This window comes from Amblyomma maculatum, chromosome 10, assembly GCF_055883805.1.
Source record: "Amblyomma maculatum isolate TAMU_Amacu chromosome 10, ASM5588380v1, whole genome shotgun sequence".
In the NCBI taxonomy this organism is placed as follows: domain Eukaryota; kingdom Metazoa; phylum Arthropoda; class Arachnida; order Ixodida; family Ixodidae; genus Amblyomma; species Amblyomma maculatum.
In genome coordinates, this window is record NC_139353.1 from 11737605 (window position 1) to 11755491 (window position 17887).

The window sequence follows — 17887 nt, forward strand, 5'->3', positions numbered from 1 at the left end:
ACATCCAATCCCAATCATTGCGGTTCCTTTCCCTGTAATGTACAGATGACGAAAAGAAGGTAGCTCTCAGGCTATCGAAATGCATCAAACAAAAACCACCAGAGTCATCATTTCGGCAAAAGACCGCTTTAACGCCAATTATTCTTTATTTTGGGACGAAGGACTTAGGCCTCTTTTACCGGAATGGTTCCTCTCGTGTGGAATAGTACTTTGTAACGTTAAGTGCTTGACAGTGATCTTCCCCAATCGTGCAACGCGCACGTTTCTCCCCGCCCGCACCTGGTCTTGGCAATAACATCCGCCTCTCTTCGTGGAGCTATGATTATGACCCGTACTTTCTGCACGTTTCGTTTCGGTATGGTGGTAGTTTATACGACAGAATTCAAAGTAAAGCGTCCCGACCAGTGCCAGTCGAGTATAACGGGCTTGCCTTCCGGATGTGCTTTATCCTTTTATTATCTAAAGGAAGTGGCACTTTTGAGCGCTATCCGAGAATTACGTCATACATGGGACTCTGACAGCGTAACACCTAATCTCGCATTGCCTTTGCCCAACAATCGCACGATAACTTTCCTTCTGCTCCTTTTCTACAAACCCAACTTCCGCTACAGGCAACGCCAGCAGGCAAGCCATTCCGTTCGCGTGGCGCCAAGGTGCGCCCCGTGATAAAGAAGCATCGGCCCACTACGTGGGCGAGCATAACACGGCGACGCCGTTACACGGGCGCCCCGGGCCATATTCGCCGACGCGTGCTTGATAGACTGGCACTGCGGAGGCTGCGGGGTGTATATAAATATCAGTTCCTCGGTCGGCCGCGCCGGTAGCACGCGGTAAAGCCTGCGGCGGGATCGGCTTCTCGAAAGCAAGAGCTAAAAGATGGAAAGGAGCTCTTGTGGAAGAGCGAACGAGCCGCGACGGCGACCGGACAGAGTTAGGTCACCACCCCCTCTCCATCTTCGCCGAGTGGAAGCGACCCCCACTGAAAAAAGAATCTCTTCCTGCTTCCTCGCGCCGTTCCGGGACCACGTCCTGACTCCTTTCCTCTCTCAATCTTTCCCTCTCTCCCCGTGAGAGCTCTATGGCGTACTTTCCATTTCGCTGGGCAACCAACGGTGAAGTTTTTCCTCGTGGTCTCTCGCTGCATGCCTCGTGGCCCGCGTCGGGCATCCGCCTGTCAGATCGCACCACGCCTAGGACCCGGTGCGAGCACTGCTGCCTGTTCGGTCTGGCCGTTGCCGCGCTGGGCACCGGGATCGCTGGAAACACCCGCATCGATATCCGCGGAAATCTAGTGTCTCTGGAGGAGAAGATCGGATCACTTCGACAACCAGAAGGAAGCGGTTATCCAAGACTTGGCTGCTCGCAAGACGTCATCGGCTTTGCTGTTCAGCTCAAGTTCGGTATCACTGTAGGCGCCAAAGAGGATTAGGACCAGGAGACCGAAAGTGAAACTTTGGATTATTCGTCTTGACGTGTGATTGTGAGACTTCGTGCTTTTGTGAAGTTATCCGTCGTGATTGCTTGAAAGGACACCGAGAGAACTCTTGGAGAAGAAGTTGTGAGTCCTTAAAATCCAGCACGGTTGGTATTGAAAGATTGCGCTACTTAAGGATTTGCCGGATTTCAGCCAATAATCTTCTTTGCTAGACGTGACCTGCAATTGGCGATCTGTCAGCAGGCTTGCGTGCCAAAAACTCTGGAGCCTTTGGCAGTTCTTCGTCTAGTAAATTCTCAGCTACGCAGGACTTCCCGTGCTGTGTGGTGCCGCGTTACATCAGGAATCATCTGAAAACTGTGTGTTTCCTTGGTAATCCTCCCGATATTTAACCGGAGTTAACTGGGATATGAAAGGCAGCGTCAGGAAAGCTTATTTGGTTCATCTAGAATCAAATATATCTTCGCTCCCTCACCTCTAGTCCTACTACCATTTCTGACCGACCCATTGCAAGCACTCCACGCCTTCCTCTCTTCAAGACTGTACTACTTTGCGCCAGCTTTATATAGTCGGCTACATCGAAGAGTGAGACTAGTGGAAGTGTAAGTCACAAAAGTCTCCCGCCATCGGTCACCTGTTCCTCCTGTCGCCGCCAGAGAATTCTACGGGCCATGGATCTCTTCGCCCAGAGAATCGGTGATCCATCCCAGCTTGACTACTGCCCTGCGGAGGACTTCGTGCGTCATGTAAGGGCCTTTTTTCTTTCATTTGAATTGTCGCATGGTTACCTGTGCAGGTTTAAGTGGATCATAATTAAGGCGAGAGAGGATAGCCTTGCAAGTTCTTATGCAAATTTTCTTCATTTAGCCAATGGAGTCTTGAAAGCGCTCGATACCTTTTAAAAAAAAATGTGCCTGTCTCGTACAGCTTGACTCCTTGGGTGCTATCCTAATGATTGCAAGCGACGGTAATCCGAGAAAATATCTGCTTTAGCAACTAATATTTACTTTTGTTCACAGCATACGCACCTCACAGGCCAAAAAACTTAATGTCCCTTAACTTAATGTTTTCCTGTCCAGCGCAGTCCGTTCCGACGGAAGTAAGCTTAGCACAGGATGGCCTCAAGTTTGCCCAAAAGTACTGCAAAAAATGGAGACCCGTTCGTTTTACAATTCACCTTCTTTCTGTTTGCGAGAACATAGGGAATGAATTCGGCACTGAGCGTAACCAGTCTCCGCATCTGTTAGTTCGCTTCTTTTGACTGCGTAATGTACGATGCACCGCGTTCTGTGCTGTATTAGCAGTACGCGTTATGGGTCCTATTTCGCTACCAGTAATTAAATACCAGAAGACGCAAAGCTATTCATGACGTTTGAAGCATCTAAATATCCTCATTCTATCTGGCTGCATATGAATGTTTAAGATTGGAAGACATGTTTATGGTTTATTAAAAAAAAAAAAAAATCTGAAACACTTTTTCAATGCCTGCTCTTCAGTTTTCATAGTACGATTATGCAACGCACCAAGAACTGCCAATATAAATGTATATAGGACGCATCTGCGTGAAATAGCAGCACGGCACAGGAATAACTGGACGAAGAAAAATTATTTCATGCATAGGAGTGAGTTGGCTCGGGCAATGAAGCCGATTTCTCCTGAGTGTTTAAACAATTTTGTAAAAGTATAAATTCAAGCTTTGTTTTCCCCACATACTGTACTAAACAACCTTATAATCATTTTCGATACAGTTTTCTCTGTGAAATTTTTACAGTTTATTCCGAAATGCGCAGAGATCTTAATGAACTTACTTTCGCAGTTTTCTTTGCTGCGGTCACACTAAAATTGGCCTACGCTGCGTGGCTAGAGAAACTCATTGAATTAAGCAAAGAGAACGTGGCAGTGTATACAAAACATATTCGCACCCGTATGAAACTATAGCGTTCATGCTCTGATCCTAAGGTATTGGAATAGACCCCTTCTCGCATACCGACGAAGGCAGAACTCAAAAACTCGAGTGGCTGTGGAATGATAGATACTCAGGATAGATTAAAATTGGTATTTATCGATTGTTTACATCATCCTTACGCCGAAGAAACTATTTTATATGAAAGCGAAACTTTTTAAAGGTACTGAAGTTTCAAAGAATTAAATACAGGTGTCGCCATCAGCGGGCGATTTCGCAAGTAAACTTCGGGCGCCAGCAAGCTTTCTTTCTTTTTTCTCAATCCCACAGGCCAACCTGAACCACCCATTTAGGCTTTCAACATAGAGAACTTTTTTTGCTGTAGGTGGGATGAGTTAAATTCGTGTGACGGGAAAAACTATAAGTGCAATGTTCTCTATCAGGGTACATCTTCTGCTGCCGGGAAAGCACCCACATACCAACAAAGGACCGTATATGTATATTGGATATTTACTGGAACAAAAAGATTACGAACTTTACACTTTGTACCCCTGAAAAAACCGTAGGTAGGCAGCCGAAATAAATGTGAAGACCTCCAATAAAGCGTCTCTATAATCCAGGGGCAGCTTAAGGGAGTTGAACCGTTCGTAACGCAGCGTACTAAAGATAGCCAAAAGAACTAGACAAATACATCTGACAGCAATGCGAGGCTCGCGCGTTTCTGTTTACCATCGAAATCCTCCTGCAGCGGTTTAACCGCGACTGGGCACGCAGAGTATGACAATACTGCGCGCCCATGGACTCGAAGAAGAGTTTCGCGATGCGGGCTTTTTTGAAAGTCACAGAATCTGAGCGTCGCACTAGATGCAGATTAGATAGGCGCGTAAGAGGAAATGCGCGGCGAGCAGCTGGCTGACGGAACAGTGCCAGCACTGTCAAAACGCGGTGTTCTAAATGGCCTATATGCATATGAACGCGAGTAATAGTAATCCCCGCTCATTTTACGCGCATCGACGTTTGTATTAAAGGTGCCCGAGCGTTTCACTCGAATATTTATTGGCTTATCTTTAAAAAATATGGAGGGAGGTAATGCCCAAGGCTGCATTAGAAACAAGGCAATTGCTAATAAAAAGGCTAGTGAACAACAAATGAAAGACGCTTGTTTAAAAAATTTAGTCCGAATTAATCTTTCAATTTCTGAACTAGAGTTGACAAATGGAGTGTCTGCAGAAGTTTTGTCTGTCTGCAGGCAGCTTTCGTGGCTAATGAAAACCACCAGAGGACTGCGTTTCGGAATGAAGGCATTACTTTAGGGCTCATAATGATCAATGCGCGACAAAATGCCGTAATTATGTTTTGGAAGTCACAAAACTCACGCTCTGAAGCTATTCAAAAATCAAATACACGCAATCGTTTTCCTGCCTTTACACAAAAGCCGATTGCGATGTTTCGGGCCCTGAGCACAGACACCAGCGCAGCGGCTGAACCTGGGCCGCGCTCTTCCTTGAAATAAACGCAGCGCTAGATCTCGATGACTGTAGCGAAACCTCTATTCCTAAAGGCTCAATGGTTCTCCTCAAGCTAAAAATTAATGATACCCTGAAGTCAGCCAAGAGTGATAGGTGGAGACGGAGAAAAACCCTTTTTAGTACCACAAATGTGTTCGTTCTTTCGACCAGAAAAAGAGTTTGGAGCAGATGCTTTTATGCGCGGAGCTATCAGTGGGGCTGGAAGCCTGCGAAGCAAGTTCTGCATTGTCTTCGACTGCACCAATGATCCACCACTGAGGAGGAGCTCGCCCCCTCCCCCCACCAGCTTTTACAGCGGCTAGAAAGCTGGGAAGTGTCATCTGCCATGTGGGTCAGACAGGAGCGGTTGTCGATCACACCAGCAGCTTGCAATACGTCTGCCGAACACGTAAAGCAAGCCACTCAGTCTACCGTGCCACGCTGCGGGGTCTTCCTACCCTGTGGAGTGCATTGCTTTTTTTTTTTTATTGGAGGCCTTATCCCGAAAGGTGGACTGTCAGAAAGAATGCCAAGTTTAGGAACGGCGGCTAGCAAGGCCATCATCTGCGTTCCCAGCTGCACACAGCAATGATGTGGTCATATCTGAGGCCTCATCGATGCTACACTTTATGGTCGCCAATGCCAATCAGCTCACACAGATTAGTACGATGCAGCGCTCAACTTAACTGTTCCTTAACGTTTCCTAACTGTCTTTGCAAGTGGCGAGTCGTAATGAAAAGGGCCGAATGGCTGTGCTTGAAGGAAAGAAAGGAATGGAAAGGATAATATGAGCGTTATTCGGGCTGTAGATAGTTGGCGCCACATATAGCTGATTGGACATCTTCATGAAAACCCATTGGCAGACATGCTGAAAATTAGTTTCATATTCCTGGCTAGGTACGCAACCAAGGGAACAGCTCCGCTCTTCAATGAAGGGCGCTTCGTCGTCTTCCGAAAGTAAGTTCGAATTTAGGAAGGAGAAGAAAAAGAAACAGATATCGAAGTGTGTGCGGCTCCTGCTGGATTCCCGATATAGATTCTATTTCGTAACGACTGCTGTTCGACCTGTTACAGATGTTGCGGAAGCTCCAACCGTTTTATCTCACCTCAGCACACCTGATGGGGGTGCGTCGTAACCACGACGTTGCGATACGCTTACTTCCCTAAACGGCCAACGTAACCTCACACGCCGCTCTGCTCGTTTTTTTTTTTCTCTGTCCCTTCCTTTCACCTTTCTTTTGCTCTTTCAGTTCCCTCGCTGCTTCAAATCTTCCGAGATCTGAGTCACGCCCGTCGTGAAAAGCGAGCGCACTTTCCTCTTATAACGTAATAGCTCGAGCGAAGTCGCGCGAGGGGCCTATTAAGCAGCTGGTGTCGGCCCAGTGCAGTGCATTCGAATGCGCGCCGGCGGCTAGTTCGTACTACGTGGCTGTTCGCCGTTTTCACCTGTGCAGTTGGAATGGGGATGACCGTACAAGGAAAATTAAAAAGAAAAGGGGATATAAATGGGGCGCTGTATGCGTCCGTACTCACGACTTGGGGTGTGTATTCTAGTATAGACCTTGTGTAGGCGCTCTTGTTTTTTTCTCCTTGACGATAACTGATTTTTCGCTTGCCACTGAGAACTCACTGTGCAGAGGGCTTCATATTATTGAGTATAATGCGCTGAATGGAATTTAATTTACTTCCTAAAAAGAACACGCTAAAACTTTTGCAGGTGAGAATAATTAAAATGGTGAACGAAGGCCGTAAAAATAAGTTTTAATACTCGTGCTTTGTCACACTAGTTTAGCACTCAGAATATATATATATATATATATATATATATATATATATATATATATATATATATATATATATATATATATATATATATATATATATATATATATATAGAATAATTAAAATGGTGAACGAAGGCCGTAAAAATAAGTTTTAATACTCGTGCTTTGTCACACTAGTTTAGCACTCAGAATATATAATGGTGAACGAAGGCCGTAAAAATAAGTTTTAATACTCGTGCTTTGTCACACTAGTTTAGCACTCAGAATATATATATATATATATATATATATATATATATATATATATATATATATATATATATATATATATATATATATACACATATTAAAGGGGGAGAGGAGACGTTATGGACTCTCTTTCAACGCACACGTGCTTTGCTACTCACCTATTCACTAATCCCTTATTAATCCTTACTTCTGTTCCCAAACATACTCATTAACACACAGTCACAAGTTACTACTGTATGCGAAGGGCCACAAAATGCAGGCATAAATTCCTGCTTTAACCAAGCCCAGTGCATGCATGGCCTAAAGGACTAGCGAATCTGACTCGGAATCCATTTGTACAGGAAGGTTCTATTGACACCTCAACCTGTGACTTTTGTGTATCTACCGGAGGTGGCCTCTCCAGTCAAATCGGCCACGGCACGTGTTGTCGTGACTCCACGCAGGCCGCCGTCCAATCAGTGACAGGCCATGTCGTCTACCATCTGCCGCCTACTTGAGAAATGCCCGTGCGTCTTCGCTTAGAACACCGACGACGCACTAAGTTTTGAAGAACGGGTCCCTAAGTGTTGTTGCATAAAAAAGTTGACATCGAATAGAACTGTACTCTTTTCCACAAGTTGAAAAAAGTTATAATCACTATATAATAATTTATAGCCGAATAAAACTCAATTCTGCAGTGACCACCATGTCCATTTCTTCCATTACAGAATTATAATACACTGTTTAAGCTTCCTTATTTGCCTAAATTGAATGCTAACGATCAGACCAAATTATGCGCTTAAATGTTTAGTCGTATCTGGCTTGTTTTGTATTTTACAATTTCAAGAACTGATTCCTAATGTTCGGCGTAGCAATACACAGGCCGCGTATTAGCAACTCTTTTTCTTTATTTGTATCCTACTATAGAAGAGCTCACTTGGGGAACCCAGCGGCTCGACACTCCTTCGCTCTCGAAGATTCCTGCGAGCAGCTTGAGAGACAGGCAGAGAATTTAAAGAGCCTGCCTTGTACGCAAAAGGCTTAAAAGGCGAGCACTTGGAAGAGAGAAAACAAATATCAAGATTGCAGGGAATTACGCGTCGATTACGCCGGACAGCCGCTTGTCGTGAGCGAGTGCCACGGCACGCTACGTCACCGGATGCTTTAATTACACCATCCTTCCTTTCTAGGCTTACGAATTTCGGCAGCATTCTTCCCTTTTGCTTCGCATTTCATTCACACAGCTTCTGAGCTCTTCCCTCTCTAGGGGAAAAGGAGCGAATAAGCCCAGGGGCGGCCACGCACGCAACGGCTGGCTTCCTGCTAGTCGTCCCGCTTTTGCTGAGTAATTCGCGACGCTCTGGTAATCCGCTGGTGCCCGCCTGTGTGACCGTGGCGGCCGCACATGTTGTTGTTGACTTGCTGACACTGCTGCGCCGCGCTTTGTTGTCGTGGGCATGCACGGAACGTGTACATACCGGCTTCACGCCTTAGACCAGCGGCACGAAAAGAAAGCGCTGCTACTCTTGGCAGAAAAAGCGCCTAAGTCGGCTCACCTTTCTCTTGGAACCCATAACGAAAGCTTTATACTGCGAGAGGAGGAAAAATACGATTCATAAAAAGCAAACGTTTATCCGATAGCTGCAATTTCTAACGGCGTTGCAATAAGGAGTGCACTAAATCCTTTCCGACCAAAGTATTAGCTTATTATTCTTGATACGGACTCATAAGCTTCGGAGCTCTCGTTACCAAAGCTGGACACGAAGCATGATTTGCAGGTGAGTCTAAAATCAGGGCCCGCTTGCACGAAACGTTCTTAAGACTGTCTTAGCGAAGTCTAGACTTAACTGAGCCTAAAGGATAGGCCGCTAGCATATGCTGCTTAAGACTGGATCGAGACTGGGCTTCAGTCCGGACTTGAATAAGTCGCTTGCACGATTACGACTCTGGTGCCGTCTTGGCTAATACACAAGGATGCCATGTTCCTAAGTCGAGAAATCAGGGATTACATTGATGTGCTGGCTCTGTCCCCGCTGTAAGATGTAAACATTTCGGCAGTCTTGCGCTGCGTAAAATCCGTGCAATTGCGTTTTGCTGTTTTAGATTGTGTTACGAATTAAAATGCTCCAAGTGATTGCTGAGGGCATTCAGGGAAGCCACTCTGGTGAACACAAACCAAAGCGTTCGGTATCCGAGCCATCCTAAAGAAGTCTGCCTTACTAAAGACACCGCCTAAGTCTGTACTTATCTCGGGCTTTATTGTGCAAGCCGGCCCAGATTTGTAGACGAATATCGCATTTCAACTGCTACTGACCAATAATGATTTTAACTATTCAGAAAAACCTGGCCTATTTACTTTTTCTTGATTTTATTCTCACGACACTCCCCTATTTATTTAATGGTAGCAAAAGACAGGAGGCACCAATAACAAAACAGTTCTTAGTCTAAAACCCCTTCAAAGCTGGCCTTAGTCAATTCTGCTGAATTTAATGTATCGATTCTTTTACAACGCACGGATAAACGTGGAGGCATAGAGCTTTTTTCAAGGCTGGAAGGTGCAACAGATCGAACTTTTTGTGCGGTTCCCCACAAAATTATTTCTTATGTTAAGGGAAGCTTAACGAGATGGGGCCAACACCTAGTAGATTTTTTATGTGCCAGTAACACCTTCGAAGTTCATTCCTCTGGATAATCTATCAAATTTTACGGTGCTTTTTTAAACACTTCTTGATAATGATGTCTTATATTACCTTTCAGGATATACTTTCCATCTCGACGCAGAAGTAAGGATAAATTTAGCTTTCTAGTATGATGTCTAAGCGTATATCCTTCTACATGAATTTCGTGTGCGTCGCTTATTTAAATGAAATTTAGGATGAATAAGCAGGGTTGACTAATCGTTTGTCGCTCACTAAGGAAAACTGTAAGTACTAAAACAGAGGCATACTGATGTTTTTGTTTCTAACATAAGTGTGCGTAGTATTAGGACCAACAGCATTCAAGTTTACAATGTTGTAAACTAGTTAGTATTCCTTAACCTGATGAGAAAATGCGAAGTACCCAAGTATGTAGCTGTCATGACGTAGAACTACAGACAAAACATGGCGAAGAAATGTAGGGCCACAATTTCGATAAATAATGTAATGCAATGAGAACAATGTAATAAGTCAGGCGCATACAGTTATATCAGACTGACAATACTAATCTAGTCATAGAAAGCTGCCATTCAAACCTGTTGATTTTCGTCTTTGACTGGTACTTTTCATATTTTGGACTCTTTGAACTAGTTCATTTACTCTTACAGGTCTCGTTTTGAGCGTTTAAAACAGTGTTAGTTTAGTCCCCTATTTTCTGTGCATCACAGAGTTGTCCTTGTTTTTTTTTTTATTTTTTTGCAGACACGCTAGGCCTTTATTCTTCTTCCTTCTCACCCTACTATTTAGTGCAAATAGTGGTCATACTGTCCTTCCCGCTGGTTTCTTCCAACATTGTCATTTTTCCTCCTGACCTTCCGCGCTGATGTTATTTACGACGCGCAACTATGGATACTCCGCTACAAGCGCTTCCGCTAAGTCCGAGCACTAATGCTACTCGAGACAGTAGAAAGACCGAACTAGCAAAGGCAGACGCCAATGCATTCTATATTGAGCGGCACATCCGAGGCAGGTTCTTAGTGTCACTTCCTCGTCAGGCAGCAAAACCGGCTCAGAACGTCCTGCACGGCGAGCAAGGGAGGATGCTCGCTCTGATCTATAAGACAAGCTTCCTCGTTATGCTTTCAATTATCGGTCACGCCAGGCACTTTTCCTCTCGACCGGTGTTGACAGGACTTCCATCTCTAGCCTATTCACTAAATGCGTGCAGCGGAGCATAATACGGGACTATAGCTGCACCTAACAAAATAACAGTATGATGGTACGGTATGGTATGGTAGTGTATGGTATGGTATTTTGTGATGTAACGTGCGGTAATATAAGAACCGCTAACCTTCTGTTCAGTAGCTTGAGACACCGCGATAGGACGCACCCCAGCCGATTGTATCCTTAGAGCGTTCTGGGGCAAGAAAACTACTTTTACCCAATTCGCCGGGAATTTACAATGTGCGACGAGAGTGGATCCAGGGATTCAATTCCCATATCATCGATTATTCATAACAATCAACCAGTTCCATCACTTCGGTTCTGTAAGACATGTGTCTAACCTACAAACAGCTGCATTGTTTTTGGTGTCCCAGACTCTATTAGGTACCCGTCGCCGACTTGACTGAGCTGTCCGTTTTACGATGCGATGATAACCACTCAGATTTAATGCTATGACCAAATATTTGTCAAGCTAGGGCTGAAAAACGTACAGAAGAAATACCTTAGAACGACGCCTGAGTTAGTGATCGCTGTTGCCTTGAAGCGTCGGCCAGAAAGACGCTTGTGGGGTCAGCAGTGGATTCGAATTCGTCTTCCTGACAGTTGTCGCAGTATGGGAAGGTATTACGAACTCCTATAAATGGCTCAAGTCATTCCTCGTTGTCCGAGAGCCTGTGAGAACCAAGGGGAAGCGTGGCGTAGGCCTCGGGGAAGAAAAGAGATAGATCAGCGCGACCTGCTAGTGGCGAAGCATCGGGCAGCGTTATTTTCCAAGACTATATGGAGAGTGGCTTCTATACATGGCTCAATGCACTGATGCACTGATTCAGAAGCATACTACACTAACTTGTTTTATTACAAGACAGCCGGAAAATTCTCACACTCTAGCAATCACAAATCACCTCACAGGTTGTAGGCACAGCAATAGTTGCGTGGTTTAAATATTCCAAGCTCCTAATTACTGCCTCAAATAAAGTGCATTATCTAACGTTGTGTTATGTAATTGCTATTGTGCTGATAGCGTTCTAGTTGCCACCTACGTGGGCAGTCTGTCAACAAAGCCTGTTCGTTTTCATGTAAAAAGAATGCTAAGCCTAAAAGATCGGCAGATACACTTAGGTCTGTTTACGTTTAAGAATGCGCAAGCCGCGGTTGAAGTAATGTCGAGTGATATTTTAGCACATATTAAAGCCTTTTTCTGCTGGTACCGTGTTCAGTGCGTGTGTTGGCGTATTGCATACCGACTGGCATGCTTCACGCGGCATCTGGGAGCAGCAGTCAGCGAAAGCTCAATTTTAAGGCAACCATTAAAGGTACATATGTCGTAGGTTCTAATCCGTGTCGCGGGCTAGTTTGCTACCTGGCTAGCAGATGTATGCTACATTCAGCGAGAAATCATATGGCCCCACCCGTAACGCTGTACGACGAACGGTTGCATTGCAATTTCGACTCGAAAGACAGGGAAAGCATACAATTTGACGTCATCGGTACGAATTCCTTCCATTAACTAGACTCCGACATGCCATATCTGTGATATATGCAACGAGAAATGGTATGACATAATACGGACCGCTGCGCGACAGACAGTTGCATAATAATTTTGACACTAAGGCTGGGAAATCTGACGCTCATGAAGGTCCGTCAGTGCTGAGTATATTTAAACGAACGACATGTATAACAATGTCTGAAAGGCCGGTACCTCAGTTGCGGACGGCTCCTTGTCACGAGATAGGCAGCATGGCTTTTGCGTCATATCGCTGTTTGATGACGCATTTTACGCACCACTTGCGACTACACGGCACATCCGGGCTTTCTTATAATGGGACTAGTTAGAGTTTCTCGTAAAGTGCCCCGAAGAAAAATTCTGAATATGCTCCCGTGCATGCATCGAAAGAAAAAAAAGACGGTCTTGTTTTAAGCCGCCCAGCAGCTCTGTTCACCGCGATTAATAATTTAAACTTGGGCTATCTGCGAAGAACGGTGATGCGAATGTTCCCGACATGCGTCGTGTGCAAAATGTGAAAAGAGGGCGCGGTTGGTGCGCTCCGTCGTCGACCCACATATGACGTACGCTTGAATGCCCTCGAAAGAGAGTGCTACAACAACGATGACAGCGACAGCGCGCGCGCAGCGCTTCTCGACAGGGAGCGGCAAAGACGTGTATAGTTTTTTTTTCTCGCTTTCCCTCCTGCCCTCTTCTCGCCGTGTGTCTCATCGAGACCATCGCAAGTGCTCCTCGTACTTCCACAGCCCTTTCTATATCCGTCTGCACAGCGCCCACGCGTTCGACCCACTTTACGGCAAGGTATACACGTAGACGCCCTTTTCTCAAACTTGCTAGTTTGGACAAGTTTACCGCATGCCTGGTTTCCAGCGACAAAGACGACCCGGAAGAACACGTTTTAAAGTTCCTCGTGTCACGCATGGACGCTCACACGCGTCCTTAGACCGTTGTATCTATAAACAGCGAGCAAAAGCCAAGCTCATTAAAGGAAGTTTAAACAGCTTCGATTATGAATAAATACAAACGGCTGTAAACTGGTGCAACCTTCAGCCATTTGGAAGAGATAAAATGAAGACTGGTAGAACAAGCGATTGTTATATTATGCTGCTGATTGTCGTAATTAATGCAACCTTGCAACCTCAACCACGTCATTCCAAGCTGCAAGCGCAGATCACATAACTTTATTGTCGTTATCGTGCACCAAGGGTGGACCACGCGGCAGGAAACGCTGGCATAGTTGGGAGATAATTATCGATTTTGGCGATTCTTTTGTGCTCATGATAGCGTACTAATTTAGCGCTTCTGCAGTCGACTATACAAATCTAAACTGCTGCAGTTAATGCACTTTGCGAAAATCGCCAGCTAAGTGACAGTCAACAGCATTTATCGGATGAGCTTTCATCAGCTTCACTCGGTCCAGTGCGCCTCATGCCACATTCAATTACGCTCGCAATCAGTTCTGCGTTCCGGTCAGTGCGAATTCGTTCTTCATTAGTTTTATCCTCACCGTTCATGACTTGTGACTGCGTTGTGGTATCGTGCGCTTCGTCAAGCTTAGAAGCCCGCAAATCAGAGTGCGCCTTCTGAAATTTCCCATCTATATATGCTGGAAAAAGGCGCGGTCATCATGCGTGGAACACGGAATGCGATTTTCTTTTCGCGGTGTGTCTGTATCTTAATATGTTGCAGCCACATTGATTCAGTACTCAGAGATTAGTCTGTACGCTCCGTCGTAAAAAAAAAAAATAATAAAATGGCTTCCTTGCCTCGCTCGTGTTAAAGCCAGAGTTTTTTGCTAACAAGAGAAATACTGCATTACCCTCGCATTACTGTTGTCCTTTCCCCCGTATATAGCGTCTTTATAAACGAGGACCTTAACTGCTACAGACAGTTATCCCTGAATCAATCCACCTTTGCGCACACTTGGGCCGGTGATTGAAAGTGTTCTCAGAGGGAGTCCTCTTCACAGCGGATTTTATAAAGATTGAAAGAAGTCAGTTTTACCTTTCTCGTGCACATTTGTGCCCGGTTTCACACCACTAGAGACAAATATATCTTTAAAAATTGGAACTCACGCCGGTTAATAAAGTGTGCCTGTTCCTCAAAGCAACTGGCACGCAGAATGGGTTCGTCAAATCCTCTTGCTCGAGTCTTAATTAGCCGACGTCAGCTGACTCCTCCTCGATGGTGCGCAGTTTGGGAGAAACCTTTTAGAGCGCGACAGGTTTTCGATGTCACGAAGATTACTTGCCCGGAGGGCGAGAACTCGTACCGATGACGCAGCTCACAAATTATTACGTAGAGTATATTTCCATCACATGTGTGTTTTTATATCTGAGGCGTCTCAAACAAGCGGTCCGATGGGCTTTGCTGTGCAGTGCCTTGGTCCTAAGGATTAAAGGCAGTTTCGAACGAGCCTCACTTGTTCTCACTCTTTTGTTCTCTAAAAATATACAGCCGCCAATAATTCCCCAGCGTTGGTCCGTCACTACTAACGTCAGTGGTTAGCCTTGAGTTGACTGTCCAGAATTTCTAAATACTGCACTGAAAACAATTCCTAAAAAAAAAAAAAGAAGAAGATTCAGTTCTGCTTTACTACCGCCTTTACAGGCCTGACGTATCATCGATAGTCTTTGACATCATTTCCTCCTCTTAAAGGATTTTTTATAACTTAATGGGGTGTTAACGTCTTTCTTGGACCCTTTAAAGTCTCCTCTACTATCTACTGTTAATGGAGTTAGGCAGAAAAATAGGTTTAAGTACAGTCTAGATGGTAGGATTAGATTAATCCACTTGCCACATAAAACTGTTTGGATAAAATATTCTATAACATTTTTATTTTATTTTATTATTATTGACCTTCTGGCCTACCTGGAAAACTCAAGCGCTTGCGGTAAAATCCCATGTCTGCGCCACTCAACTTTTTTTTTTTTTAACATTTCAAACGTCTTTTGTTGTCAGATAAAGTGAGAGATACCTGGTATATCTGAAACCTTTGTTGCACAGAATGGCAAGCCTGATTCGTGGCTAAAAACAATGAAACTGTTTTTCAAACTAAGAAATAAAGGTGGACACCGCCAGGTTTCAGGGTATGCCTTAAAGTTTTTGCGGAGGCCTGTAACTTCTTTCATCTCTTACGCGATGAAATATGTCACTGAAGTACACTGCAGCAAGTTTGTGTTGCGAAATAAGCTTAGAAAGATGAGCAACGCATTTTATTGTGTATAATTGTATCTGAGAGAAGAAAAAAGCTGCTGCGCCTCTCATAGCCTTAATTGTTATTGGGACGTTAAATCCCGCAAATCAAATAAAAAAAAAAGCTGAAAATCCACACGCGTCGACGTGTACATGTGGGTGAATTATCTCAGTGTTTAAGCCATTCATAATTATTTTTGTATATAGAGTCTTCCAGTGTAAGAACACAATCCCCTATAGTGTAACGTAATGCGCATTTGAAACAATGATGAGGATCAGCTATTTGCTTGTCAGCATCGAATCATCAGCATCAACATTGAATTCCGCTTGTAGTTTCAAGGGATGCTCAACACGTGCCATCCCCAATCCGTTTCTCAGGGCTACAAAATCCCTCAAAAAATGTTGGGCTTGATAAACGTTACATTGAAGTCAAACTTCGGGATGACCTCATTCATGGGAGATTGCCATGTTTCGACACTGTCTTCACCAGTAAGGTGCCCTTCCCCGATAAGTGAGCTTAGCGTTGCTGAGAGTGTAGTGGGCCAGGGAACAAAGCTTAAATCATGAACTAGATTAAATCATAAATTAGCTTAAATCATGAACTAGAGACGGACGCGGGCAGTGTATGCAATCTGGAGGAAAGATAACCGATTGTTAATCGTAATGAAATTTATGCCAGAAGTTGGACGTAGGAGAGGGTGGCTGAGAATAAAGTAGACGAATTTGATGAGGAAGTCTTTGTTGTGAGATGATCGCAAGTGGTGTAGTATATTCCTAATTGGAGATCACTGAATGAGGCTACTGCCTTCTAGTGGGAGTAGTTCGGTAAAGGTGATGGCTAGGTGCCGGAGTTTTAGGCATTAACAATATTAAGAATAATAATTGTTTCAAAGGAAAAAAAAAAGGCATAGTATCTGTCTCACTTCAAATGCACATTTTAGGCACCGAACGAAAAAAAAACTAGGCCCTAGGTGCGCAAAATATTAAATCGGAAGATCGGCGCTTTGTCACTGGAATAAAATCTAACTTAGCAGATGTGATTCGGGATCTTAACAAAAGCGCGAATCCTGAAAGCAGTGTTTTATTATCTCCCGCCACGTGTCATGCAGTTCACATTCTTAAGCAGAGCTAAGGAGGTGGTCACTTTCTGCCGCTTGAAATAATTAAAAGTAGTTCTACAAACACTTTTTAAGCCCTCTTGACGCGTCTGAAAAGAAACAATAAAATGCAACTACAAACTTTGAAACCATTGCGATGCCCAGTAAAAATATTAACGAAAAGATTAACTCGGCTAAACTTAAGTAGATAAAACGACACCACAGTCGTGTCTTGACGAGATGAAGCTGTCAAGGACATTTTGAAAAGGGAGGTTATGTGTAGTTGTTAACCGTTCAGAGACATCTTTCACAACTCTCCCTCTAGGCGGTAACGGCGGATACTTACAGCCATTGGTAGCTTACTGCCATTGCTAACGCTGTATAGCGGATTTTAGCGTTGAGTAAACAGTCCTTACAATTCTATTCGACAAAAAGGTGTCGACGGCATTTTGAAGGAGGAGGTCCAAGGAGACGAACCAGATGGGCAGCAGGGGAGGGGGAGGGGGGAGGGTACGCAGGGAACTGGAAGGTTGCATAGTATTGTGTCAGCCAATGCTGTATATTTGTGGAGATATGTGCCGGTACACATTAACTTAAAGAATTTGACTCAGTTGAAACCTCAGCGGTGATGCAGGCATTGCGAAATCAGGGGGTAGACGAGCCGTACGTGAAAGTGCTGGAAGATATATATAGTGGCTGCACAGCAACCATAGTTCTGCATAAGGAAAGTAACAAAATTCCCATAAAGAAAGGTGTTAGGCAAGGAGACACAATCTCCCCAGTACTATTCACAGCTTGCTTAGAGGAAGTATTCAGAGACTTGGAATGGGAGCAGTTAGGGATAAGGGTAGATGGAGAATACCTCAGTAATCTGCGATTTGCTGATGACATTGCCTTGCTAAGCAACTCGGGGGATGAACTGCAAATAATGATTGATGACCTAGACAGGAAAAGTAGAAAGGTAGGCTTGAAAATCAATATGCAGAAGACTAAGGTAATGTTCAACAGCCTCGGCAAGGAACAGCAGTTTACATTAGGTAGCGAAGTACTGGAAGTAGTAGGCGAATATGTCTACTTAGGACAGGTAGTAACCGCAGATCCGGACCATGAAAAGGAAATAACAAGAAGAATAAGATTGGGATGGGGCGCATTTGGCAAGCACTCACAGATTATGACTAGCAGTTTACCGGTATCGCTCAAGAGGAAAGTATATAACAGCTGCATCTTACCTGTACTCACCTACGGGGCTGAAACGTGGAGGCTAACGAAGAGAGTTCTACTTAAGTTGAGGACAACCCAGAGGGCTATGGAACGAAAAATGGTATAGGGTAACATTAAGAGATAGGAAGCGTGCAGAGTGGGTCAGATAAATA

At 44.4% G+C, this 17887-nt stretch overlaps 1 protein-coding gene across 1 annotated transcript in view; it reads left to right on the forward strand.

Annotated features, from left to right (window-relative positions):
- The first annotated feature begins 2106 nt into the window (after positions 1 to 2106).
- The window catches only part of LOC146175602 (retinol dehydrogenase 11-like), an 88360-nt gene continuing 72579 nt past the window's right edge, over positions 2107 to 17887 (forward strand). Inside the window, exons 1-2 of the mRNA XM_084581996.1 lie at positions 2107 to 2176; positions 17594 to 17601. Of these exons, the coding sequence (XP_084438122.1) occupies positions 2107 to 2176; positions 17594 to 17601 (78 nt within the window). The remainder of the gene's footprint in view (positions 2177 to 17593; positions 17602 to 17887) is intronic.